This window comes from Pararge aegeria, chromosome 27 (assembly GCF_905163445.1).
Source record: "Pararge aegeria chromosome 27, ilParAegt1.1, whole genome shotgun sequence".
NCBI lineage: Eukaryota > Metazoa > Arthropoda > Insecta > Lepidoptera > Nymphalidae > Pararge > Pararge aegeria.
The window spans coordinates 8,060,955-8,073,409 of record NC_053206.1 but is presented as its reverse complement, the minus strand read 5'-3'; the positions used below and the strand labels follow the sequence as shown (position 1 = coordinate 8,073,409).

Genomic DNA, 12,455 nt, shown 5'->3' with positions numbered 1-12,455 from the left:
TGATACATTTGAATGCCAGGAAAATGAAGAGTTCCGCATGATTTTTAAAAGCCCAAATTAAACACGTGTTACGTAGGCATACCTGCGGAATAGCCATAGTATGCCTGCTCGTTACGTCGGCGCAGCGAATTCCGGAGGCTAGATTTGAATCGTGATGCGATACCTTTTTTACCACGCTTCCTATGGGAATTAATTGTAAAAGCTATGCTCGTGAGCTCGTCAGGCCACATATCGGCCAGGCATATTAAATAAGTTTAGTTTTAATATTATAATAAAGGACTTGACAAAGAGAATATTATACTGAATGTAAGAATGTATAGGTACACTTTTATTGTACACCAAGAAAAAAGTAGTCACAGAAATAACATAGTAAGAAGGTACAATTTGGTGGCTTTATCGCAACCTACGACAAACATTATCCGCTATGGCAAATTACGAATGCAAGATGGCCGCCACCACAATATAGCGACCCATTCGTTCCGACACCGGAGCATCCTCAGGAGATGTTGACTTTACAATGTATAATTGTTAAGTCATTATTTATTTAGTCGTATGGCATTTTCTAAGAAAAAGCGGTTTAAATTATTGATATAATTTACAAATTATTTATTTATTTCATCTTATTTATACGTAAATATAAATAAATAATACATACGGATACTTAACCTCAATTATATTGGAGCACTTGAAAAAGTATATAAGCACAATTTTTTTCACTAATATTCACAAATAGTAAGTAATATCAATCAAAATATTCAATTTAAATCACTACTGAATATAATTTATTAGCACATATATAATTCGCACTTGTATGAAACTAAAACACGTGTTGTGAATGTATAAATTAGAAACATGTTGATAAATATTATGAATATGAAAACAGTGATCAGAGGTGACGAGCGTACCAACATTCGCGACTAATATCGAGGTTCAATTTCATTCAATTTCAATGTTGGTAGCTTTTTTTTCGAGACTTAATGAGCGGTTAAGCAGACAGCTTCATACTGTTAAATTTGTGTCACAGATGCTCGCGCATCTTAAAATTTCATTCTCATAATTTTTTCATAACGCGCCTTAAGAAGTATAACTTCAATAATTAATAATGTAACTCTTAGTCTTATAAATTTATATTAGTCTTAACATTTTTTTATTCTGCAACCTGCTGCGACCCTAAATATAACTCGCGGACAACACTTGGTCATAAATAAACAATAGGGTTTCATGTTCGCCGAAATCACTCAAGATCAGTTCAACGGAAAGCCGAACAGACAAGCAATCGCATTCCTAATATGAATATGAACACAGATTATCAATAAAGGTAAATAATTTGGTGGATGCGTGGTAAAGAAAAGAAACAAAGTTAATTCGGTTGTATCTAATTTTATTATATTTAGCTATAAATGTGCTCACAAAATTCCAAATAGATTTTACTATTATTAGTATCATTTTCATTTCACAATAATTACTATAAGTTTTTTAGTCGAAACATACATTTAATTATTTTAAATAGATTGATGCAATATGTAGACTATATACATTAATAATTCAGTTAGGTTTCTGTGTAAATTTGTAAGTCAAAGAGAATAGTTTTTTTTTTTTTTTTTTTGGAAATGTTATTCCATAAAAGGTTCAGAACTTATGGTCTCGACAATGAGTGTGAGCGAGGAAAGTTTTGTGTATAAAAACATTACACCATCAATGCTAAATGGACCTAATGTCACTCATTTTTAAATCACAAATTATTTACTACTGTTATTTGAATTTTCCAAAAGTTCCGCTAAAAGCCGTAACAGTAGTTGTGGTAATTTGAGTTTTAAAACTATGTATGTAAGAATAATTTTAGTCTGACGTTATTACGTGTTAACTAAGGTACTAGGTACTGCTACATCAGCGGACTTCAACAGCTAACGTGCGAATATGAGCAGTTTTATTTATATGTTTGGTATCAAATAAGTATCTTTATTTGTACTTCTAATCATGTGACATTCACCCAATGAGCCTTCGCAGGGGAAAATAAGTTTATAATCCCAATTGGGACGGTCAATAATTGTATACATATAGTCGTTCCGCTCGGTCACTGATTGTACCTTTGCGGCTTGAACAACGGTCATTAATTGGTGCAAGCAGCGTCCACGAAAATCAGCTCTAAATCCCTTACGTGATGTCTGTGTATTTTCCGTTTTTTTTGTTAAAATAGTTATTTTATAGACATAAATATGTGATTTAGACAATTGAAACGTGAAACTAGTTGGCAATACACCGACATAATTGGTACCCAAATCTGTTTTGATTCTAGTCGACCAAACACCGACAAAATAATGGCTAAAGCTGTTTTCATTCACAATAATAAATAATTATTATAAATTAAAACACATATTATGTTAAATTCTTAAGCATAGTGTTAGTTAATTTTAACTTAATTTTAAGTTATTTTCAAATAACATTTTCACTTACCAACAAACGAGATCGTGGTCAAGCGTAAATTGTTTTAAACGATATCGAGCTAAAAGAACTTGTGTTCTACATAATAACTTGAGAACCTGTTCTTAAGTGCCAAAAAACTTGAAAACCTGAGTCACTAAATCGTTGGCCTTTATAAACATGCAAGTTTTCGCTAGTTATTTAGTGTAAGATTGTTAAAATAGAGAAAAACAATCAAAATTTTTTTTTTTTGCATGTTTTATTATTTTGAAAACACGCTTCACACAAAAGTATGCATAAGATTTTTCTATATGTAAAATGTTCGTACACCGGAAATGGCGAAATTTGATGTAAAATTATGTACTTAATTAATTATCACAAATAAATGATATCATTGTATAATTTATTTGGTATTACTCATAATACTCCTTACTTCTAAGTAAGCTTGTACTTTTGCACACGAAACTTTTGTTATTTTTTGTAAAATAGAAGTCATTTTTTTTTCAATTTTTATTACAAACTTGTTAAAACTATTTAAAGGATGAAATTTTTGTTAAATAAAAATACTCTTTTTTTGTTCATTATCCATTGCACTAATACCATAATTAGTTTCTTAAAGTTAAATATAAACGATCGTGTGATTACTGAACGTTACTGAAAAAAATTCAAGTTATAAAAAGTTCTTCCAGTATCTTTTTGTTATGGAATACAGTTTCAAATCAACGGTAGAAAAGCTACCTATAGACATACCTTTGATTCTATTCTAAATAATGAGGTTTTTTTTAATATAATTTGACGGACCAAGCAGGATGGCCCACCTGATGGTAAGTGGCAACACCTATAAACAGAGTAACACTTCGTAGGGCATGCAAGGTACGTGCAACCCTGTGTCCATCAACCTGAGGCATAGGAGCTCAGTCCCAAGGAATATAATAAATCCACTTGTTTGTATACTCATTGGATGTAAGGGCGCGCAAGCAAAGAGAACCCGTACTGCTCTAGCTACACAAACCCCTACTGTAGAGCGTCTGAGTTGACTCACTATGAACAACTACACTTAAATAGTAAAATCTGTATAAATTGCTACGTATTTATGAAAATTGAATAAGTTTTTGTAGTTCCAAAATGCTGCGATTTATTTATCTTCAAGGGACGTATGGAAACGTCTGCGTGACACGTCCGATGGCTCTGAAATATAATGAGAAATATATTAAAATTATATCTCGGTAGCTGTGAACTTTCGGCTTCCCTTTCGAGGGGAACGAGTACGGGGCACGCAGCGCTAATAAAATAATGGGCCGAAGCGGAAGAATTTATGGCTTATCATAATATATATTAGTTTCTTAAATATGACGGCCGATTGGCGCAGTTTGCAGCGACCCTGCTTTCTGAGTTCAAAGCCGTGGGTTCGAATCCCACTACTGGAAAACGTTTGTGTTATAAGCATGAATGTTTTTCAGTGTCTGGGTGTTTATATGTATTTTCTAAGTATTTATGTATATTATTCATAAAATTATTCATCAGTCATCTTAGTACCGACAACACAAGCTACGCTTTCTTTGGGGCTAGATGGCGTTGTGTATTGTCGTAGCATATTTATTTATTTATTTATAGTTCAACGGGTACATAAAACGATAATATTTTGGGATTCGTCGATATTTCGATCTAGGATAAGAGCCTTATAAAGAGTTTAACGAAGCGCTAACGAAGTGTTCACGAAAGTTGACTATATATAAGTCAAAGTCAAAGTCAAAGTCAAAAATATCTTTATTCAAGTAGGCCCACAGGTGGCACTTTTGATGCGTACATAAGAACCACACGGTAGTGAGATGATGGCGATAACCACATTCGTAAACTTAAAACTAAAACTACGAGGGTTCTAAACGCGACCTGGTCTAAGAAGAAGCCCACAACAAACTTAGCCGGGTGTTTTTTTATTGTTATCACCATCTCACAATGTCATTTTAAATTATTAGAAGAGCAACCTGGTTAGAGCAATAACTTACACCCAAGCTTTTTTATCGATTACGGAGTCCTTTATACTATAATAGGACTTTTCTATAAGCTTACGTTTAATACAAACTTTGAACTTTTTAAGAGACATCTCCAAGATATCAATTGGTAGTTTATTGTAGAATTGTATGCAATTTCCTTTAAACGAATTATGAACTCTATGCAACCTAGTATATTGCACTGTAAGTTTATTGTTACTTCTAATGTTTAAATTATTGCGGTCACATTTTTTCTTAAATTTAGAAATGTTTCTATGAACGTACATTAAATTTTCAAATATGTACTGACTGTACACTGTCATTATTTTAAAATCTTTAAATTTGAACTTCCAAAGATGAATGGTTGGAGATCTATCACCGGGCACGATCACCCACTGAGGGGAGGGTCTTGCTATTGGGCTCCGTGGCTACGTACCGCGTGCCGAGGCCGGCCGTGAACAGAAGCCGGCGGCCGCGCACCAGGTACTCGGGGCAGCGCGCGAAGCGGAACACAACCGGCGCCGCCTGCCCAGCACGGAGCACGCTGTTGGGCGCCATGATGCCCTGCGGGTACACACCGGTTGATTACAGTTAATCTATAAATAAATACTACATAAAGGGATGTGAACGTGTACATAAAAAATCGATTTTTAATTAATCCGGTTTTCTGCTTAGCGAGAAAAATCGATTTATAAATAATCGATTTTGTTATATTAATCGTTTTTTTTTTCCTAATTTGCCAAGTAATTACAAAATAAACACCATAAATAGTATACAAATTTCATTAATTCAAAATAGACAACAGAAATAGTAAGTTTTTATATAATCAACACAAATTAAACAATCAAATGTTAAAAAGTTGAAATTAAAATGTTTTTCACATAAATCAGCAAAATTAAATTATTCAAATAAATAAACATCCGTAGGCAACGAGTTCAGGAATAACGGCTCGTTTGAAAAATGAAGTTTCACCGACGAATCATTTCACAACATTTGGATGGCATATCAACCAAATATGCCAACCAAATGTTGTGAAATGATTCGTCAGTCAATAAAATAGTACAATTCGTTGACTCCATCTAGTGAATTTTTGATCAAACTCAACTGTTTTAAAAGCACAGAAGTAATGCCATCATAGATGAATAGATGGCGTTAATGTAATATTATGGAGAGTTTTCATTGGCAGTTCGCATTCCGGGTTCTGGGCCAAAAAAAGCAAACTTAATGTTGGGGGGTTGAAGATGAAAAAACAGTAATAATTGATTGAATGATTATAAAAAAATCGATTATTCATAAAAATAAAATCACGTATTAAAATCGATTTTTACTTTTAAAAAATCGATTTTTAATCGATTATTTTTTCACATCCCTATTAACTACAACACAAATCGTCATAGTACTAAGTTAACTGATGAATAATGTACATAAATACTTATGATATACAGATAAACACAGAAAATTATTCATGTTCATCACACAAACACTTTCCAGCTGTGTGAATCGAACCAGAAAGCAGGGTCGCCGCCCACTGATCCAATCGGCGGTCAATATAGTTGGATATATATAATATAGCTGGAAGCAATTAATCTGTCTAAAGTTAATCTATAATATAGTTGAAAGCAATTAATCCGTCCATAGTTAATCTATATTATAGTAGGTTATAGTTAGAAGAAATTAATCCGTCTATAGTTAATCCATAATATAGTTGGAAGCAATTAATCCGTCTTTAGTTAATATATATCTAAGTGGAAAGCAGTTAATTTGCCTATAGTTAATCTTTAATATAGTTGGAAGCAATTAATCCGTCTATAGTTAATCTATATTACAGTAAGTTATGGTTGCAAGCATTAAATCTTTCTATAGTCAATCTATATTATAGAAAGTCATCGTGGAAAGCGGTTAATCTATAATATAGTTGAAAGCAGTTAACCCGTCTATGGTTAATCTATATTTTAGTGGTTTATAGTGGGAAGCAGTTAATCTGTCTATTGTTTATTTATATTATACAGATATATAAGACATATGTAAGACCTTTATTGGAGTATGCTTTCCAGGTCTGGAGTCCCTATTTTGTTAAGGATATAGAAATGCTTTAAAAGGTTCAGAGACGAGCCACTAAATTGCCAAGAGAATTGAGAAATCTTTCATATGAGCAAAGGCTTGCAAACCTGGGACTCAGCACCCTCAAAAGTAGGCGAGAAAGAGGCGATCTCATTGAAACTTATAAAATATGAAATGAGTATTACAACATTCCAAATTTTAACGAAATATTTTTAAAAAAGAGTAACCCCAGATTAAGGGGCTATGGTCTCAAACTTGAATATCAGCAGACATCGTCTAATCCTTCCGAGCACTTTATCAGCAATAGAGTCTTACAAATGTGGAATGCCTTGCCTGAAGATGTAGTGACTGCAGAATCACTGAATCAGTTTAAGAATGGACTGGATAAACATCAAAAAGACAAAGAGCGTAAGAAATGATATAGACGCATCAGCGAAAGCTGCTTAGTCTATTATATAATAATAATAATATAAATTATAGTGGGATAACTGCTTCCAACTATAAAGTTGGAAGTTCAAAGATACTCACCTCAATAATTGCCGTCTGCCGCACATTCCCCACGTGCACGGAGCACTGGAAGCCGGGGTAGATGGCGGTGGAGTGTCGCAGCACGTGAACGGACGCCTGAGGAAAGAACATTCTTTACTTCCAAGTTCACTTCGGAGATTGAAATTTAAACCTAGTCTATAACATAAAATAACAATCGGTGACAACATAACTACGCATGGCATCACTAGATGGCGCTATTAATACCACAACAATATATAATTTTTTTTAATAAATTCTATGCTTATCCCATGATATATTATGAAAATTTAGCTTAATTTGCTTTCCTCAGAGGTACCTAGCCGAAGTTCTGTTTGGTGTGGAGTATAAGGATTGAAGAAATTATAAATTACACCATACAGATTCTCCTGCTTTGTGCGGAGTATTGACTTACTGGGTGACTGGGTGCCGTACCCCTAATCGGTTTTTTTATTAGTTATGAACGGTAAAGATTTAAATTTACTGTAATGTCTCGAAAATAGTACTTACTTGAAAATAAATACACCCCCTCGGATCATTAGGGTCTTCCAACATCACAACGTCATCACAAACACAGAGGTCATCACGTTCTTCCACTGCATTATCACAGCCTATCACATCCTTTGTATATTTAACATCATCATCAGATTCTGATATATATATTTTGGAGGTTTTGTCTATGGTCTTCGTTAAACTGTTTTGTGCTCCCACTATATCTAGAGGATTCTTGTCTATCATTAGTTTCTCTATGTTGGCTATATTTTGAGGATCCTTGTCTATGGTCAGTTTTTCTAGGTTGCCAGCATCTCTGTCCATTGTCCTTGCAAGGCTGTTCCGTAAGCTAGCTGCACATATTTCTTTTGTATCTTTGTCCGTTATTAGTATTTCTATGTTGGCAACATCTTTAGCGCCCTTGTCTATTATTATCTTTTGAATGTTGGTAGTTACGTCTTTGTTCCTGTTGTCTATGGTCTTCGTTATGTTATTCTGTACGTTGGCTATGTCCTGTAGTATGTTTTTGTGCTGTCTGCGCGCGTTTTTGCGATTCTTTTCGACGTTCTGAGACGATTGCACCGTTTTGATCATCTAAAACATAGATATTGAGTTAATTTATATATAGATATTAAGTTATAAGAGTCCGGTTCAAATTTGCTTGCGCGCCGATACTCCCAATGAGTATACAAACAAATTTAATCACTATACAATTATTAAACATCTGAATTACGATAGCAGCGGCAATCAAATCACCTGTTTCCCTTTGCAGCGTCCAGGCGCACATCCCCCAAACGTGGGCTTCCGGTACCCGCCGCGCCGGTACTGCTCCGGGATGGCGAGTAGCACCATCCCCTGGCGCAGGCTGGGCGGGCGGTGGCTGAGGCCCAGAGACGCGCTCTGGCCTGCCCGCACGCAGCCACACGGCACGCGGTTCCTGTATATACTCTTCACGGATATCTCCACGAACTCCCCCGTGTCCAGAGGCCCTGAGAAGACGCATAAAAAAAAAATTAAAAACACTTAAAAGTAGGTTTTTTAAATTTTTAAATTTCGATTTCAGCCACGTGGTCAATCTCCAGTGCGATTTTCAAACTACGCGTGTACGCAAAGTTCCAAATTCAAATTTCTTTATTCATGCATGCCTATCGAGGCTCGTTCACATGGAACATCCGATTTTACAGGATCCATTTTAGCTGATCCGACGGTCCTGGACTTTGTTTCTTCAGTGTATCGTCTACTTTCTACGAGGACGGACTTTATGAAAAATTAAGCTTAATTTGCTACACTCCGCGAACAACAGGAGAATCTGTATTACGTAATATTTGTAATTTCTTCAACCCGTATACTCTCCTGCTGTTCGCGGAGTATAGCAAATTGAGCTTAATTTTCATAATATATTATGGATTTCCGCAAAGTAGCGCCTGCTACTATCAAATATGAGGATGGACGTTGTGAATGGCTGTGTGCATCAAACCGCACCCTGCGCACCCCAGTGGCACTGCCTCGTGCGGTTTCGATCCAATAAAACGGATCAGTATTTCTGTTGTTACTGGATCCGCAATACTGTCATGTGTGTGAACTGGCTCATACAACTACATACGCTTTTGACGGCTGATTGGCGTAGTTTGCAGCGACCTTGCTTTCTGAGCAAGGCCGTGGGTTAGATTCCCACTACTGGAAAATGTTTGTGTGATGAGCATGAATGTTTTTCAGTGTCTGGGTGTTTAAATGTATTTTCTAAGTATTTATGTATGTTATTCATAAAATTATTCAACAGGCATCTTAGTACCCATAACACAAGCTACGCTTACTTTGGGGCTAGATGGCGATGTGTGTATTGTCGTAGTATATTTATTTATTATTTATTTATACGCTAATGCCTACTTAATATTATAAATGTCATTGTAAGTTTGTTTGTTACGCTTTCACGCAAAAACTACCAAACCGATCCTCATGAAATTTTGTACACATATTCTTGGAAGTGTTAGAGGTAATATAGGATACTTTTTTATCCCGACATTAAGCTCGGTTCCTTTGGGAGAGGGGTTGAAAGTTTTTGACGATTTTACACCATAACTCCGACAAATTATAACCGATTTAAATAATTATTTTTGTCCTATAGTGGTTATAATATACGTTTAACTTTGCCCAAACTGTAGTTGCAGATAGAGGACAAAACTCCTCAGCGGACAGCAGCAAACCCCTCATTTAAGGCTTAGCGGTACTGAATATTTTTTTAGAACTACAACTAAATTGAACGCCACATCAATAAAACAAAATCAAACGCAGACTAAGTCGCGGGCAACAGCTAGTAACATACACGTTTAAATGGACCTGTAAAACGGACGTTCTATGTGAACGCGCCCTAACAGGCACAGGTTTGCGACAGGCGTACATCTTGGTATCGCTGCTGTCAAACGTCACTTTTGTTTATTTATTGTATGGAAAAGTGTCGTTTGACAGCAGCGATACCAAGATGTACGCCTGTCACAAGCCTGTCGCGAGATACGTAATCACCTTGCCGCGTAACAAATATGACTACTCTTTTCACACCATTATACGAGGGAAGTCGTTTACAAGTGTATGACAGAAAAGATGGCACTGTTTTCTCTCTTTCTTTCTAGATACAGACCTATAATAAGGTTGTCCCCCTCCCGCAGCTGTCCCCGCGCCAGCAGCCCCCCCACCACGGGGCCCGTCGAGTCCCCCACGTGGAAGATCTCGTCGATTTGAAATTCACATGTCTCCTGGTAACAAAACTCTCAATGTCAAATTTGTACGGTGGGAGGCTTTGGTCACTTAACACCGAGAGATTACAGTCAAGGGCTGACTTGTAGTTGAAAAAAAATATTTAAATTTCTTATTGTCTGGGTGTTTATATGTATATTATAAGTATTTATGTATATTATTCATAGAAATATTCATCAGTCATCTTAGTACCCATAACACAAGTTACGCTTACTTTGGGGCTAGATGGCGTTGTGTGTATTGTCGTAGCATATTTATTTATTTATTTATCACAGGTAGTAAAGTAACGTAAGGTAATATAATATAATGATACAAATGCGTAGCTCACAACTTATATTGGTGTGTATGCAAAGCAAAAGTAAATAAAGCCAGTGGTCCTGACGGAATTCCAGCAGTGGTTCTTAAAACCTGTGCTCCCGAATTGTCTCCTATTCTAACACGTTTATACCGCCTCTCCCTTAAAACCACTCAGGTCCCGAAAGCTTGGAAGATTGCCAACGTGCAACCTGTTCCAAAAAAGGGTAGCCGTGCCGACCCATCTAACTACAGACCAATTGCTATCACCTCTTTATTATGTAAAAGTCTGGAGCGTGTACTTAATAACAGACTTCTGGCATACCTAGAAAACAACGAACTCCTGTCAGACCGTCAGTACGGTTTTCGACGAAATCGGTCAACAGGGGATCTTTTAGTGTATGCCACGCACATCTGGGGTGAAGCCATGGATAAGCACGGTGAAGCGCTCGCCGTTTCACTCGATGTATCGAAAGCTTTTGACCGTGTCTGGCATGAAAGTCTTCTGCACAAGCTTCCAGCCTACGGGTTACCCATTAGTTTTTGCAACTGGATCGCTGATTTCTTGAGTGGACGATTTTTTCGGGTTGTCGTCGATGGGTCCTCGTCTGACCTAATGGCCATCAACGCTGGTGTCCCTCAGGGATCGGTTCTTTCCGCTACGCTCTTCCTGCTGCATATAAATGATCTGTTAAAACCCGGCATCTTTGGGTATGCAGATGACAGCACTGTGACGGTTAGATACATGTCCAGTCCACGAGCTAGTGGAGACGAAACTCTTGTGCTCAGAGAGGCCTTGGTGGAACGCGTTAACCTGGCCTTAAGCGAGGTGTCCGATTGGGGTGACACTAATCTGGTAGAGTTTAATGCTTCCAAAACCCAAGCGTGTTTGTTTTCCGCCAAACGGAGTCCGTTCCCCCTAACTCCGACTTTCAGAAATGTATCTGTGCCAATCGCGAATAGTATTGAGCTCCTAGGTATCAGCATTTCGTCCAATCTAAGCTTTGGACAATGCATCGAGTCCAAAGCTAAAACTGCTGGCAAAAACTTGGCATCCTCAACAAAGTTAAGCGCTACTTCACGCCAGAACAGCTTCTAACCCTGTACCAAGCTCAGGTTCGGTCGTGCATGGAGTACTGCAGCCATTTATGGGATGGCTCTGCCAAGTACCAGCTCGATGCTTTGGATTCGGTGGATCGTCGTGCTAGGAGACTCATTGGCAACGACCTTGTAGTCAGTAGACTTCAAAGCCTTGAACACTGGCGCAAGGTTGCTTGTCTGGCTGTTTTCTACAAGATACATTTCGGAGAGTGTGCTCAGGAGCTATTCGATTTGGTCAAACCATCTCCTTTCTACCATCGAACTGCGAGGCACCGAAAGAATCTGCACCGTTACGTGGTTGAAATACCATCAACACGTACGAAGCGTTTTGCTTCTTCCTTTCTGATCCGCACCGCAAAGGCCTGGAATGCCCTCCCATCTTCCTTCTTCCCTGATACCTATAATCTGGGTACCTTCAAATCAAGAGTGAATAGGCATCTTCTAGGCAAGCGCGCTTCATCTTAGGCTGCATCATCATTTACCATCAGGTGTGATTGCAGTCAAGCACTTGTCTATATACTTAAAAAAAAAAAAAAAAAAAAGCGTAACTCGTGTTATGGGTACTAAGATGACTGATGAATATTTCTATGAATAATATACATAAATACTTATAATATATAGATAAACACCCGGACACTGAAAAACATTCATGTTCATCACATAAATATTTTCCAGTTGTGAGAATCGAACCCACGGCCTTGGACTCAGAAAGCAGGGTCGCTGCCCACTGCGCCAGTCGGCCAGTAAATGTATGTAATGCTGCAATTTAAAATCTACTGTCCCTGCTTTAGGTACAAAACCTTTATCACAGGCGACAGT

The 12,455-nt window shown here is 37.1% G+C and overlaps 1 protein-coding gene across 1 annotated transcript in view; it reads right to left on the bottom strand.

The window, feature by feature from the left end:
• Positions 1-1,364: 1,364 nt before the first annotated feature.
• LOC120635624 (GTP-binding protein 2) overlaps positions 1,365-12,455 on the bottom strand; it is a 32,116-nt gene continuing 21,025 nt past the window's right edge. Inside the window, exons 13-18 of the mRNA XM_039906653.1 lie at positions 10,126-10,240; positions 8,247-8,479; positions 7,509-8,084; positions 7,002-7,097; positions 4,849-4,976; positions 1,365-3,609 (exon numbers count right to left, since the gene is read on the bottom strand). Coding sequence (XP_039762587.1) covers positions 3,567-3,609; positions 4,849-4,976; positions 7,002-7,097; positions 7,509-8,084; positions 8,247-8,479; positions 10,126-10,240 — 1,191 coding nt within the window. The 3' untranslated portion in view covers positions 1,365-3,566. The remainder of the gene's footprint in view (positions 3,610-4,848; positions 4,977-7,001; positions 7,098-7,508; positions 8,085-8,246; positions 8,480-10,125; positions 10,241-12,455) is intronic.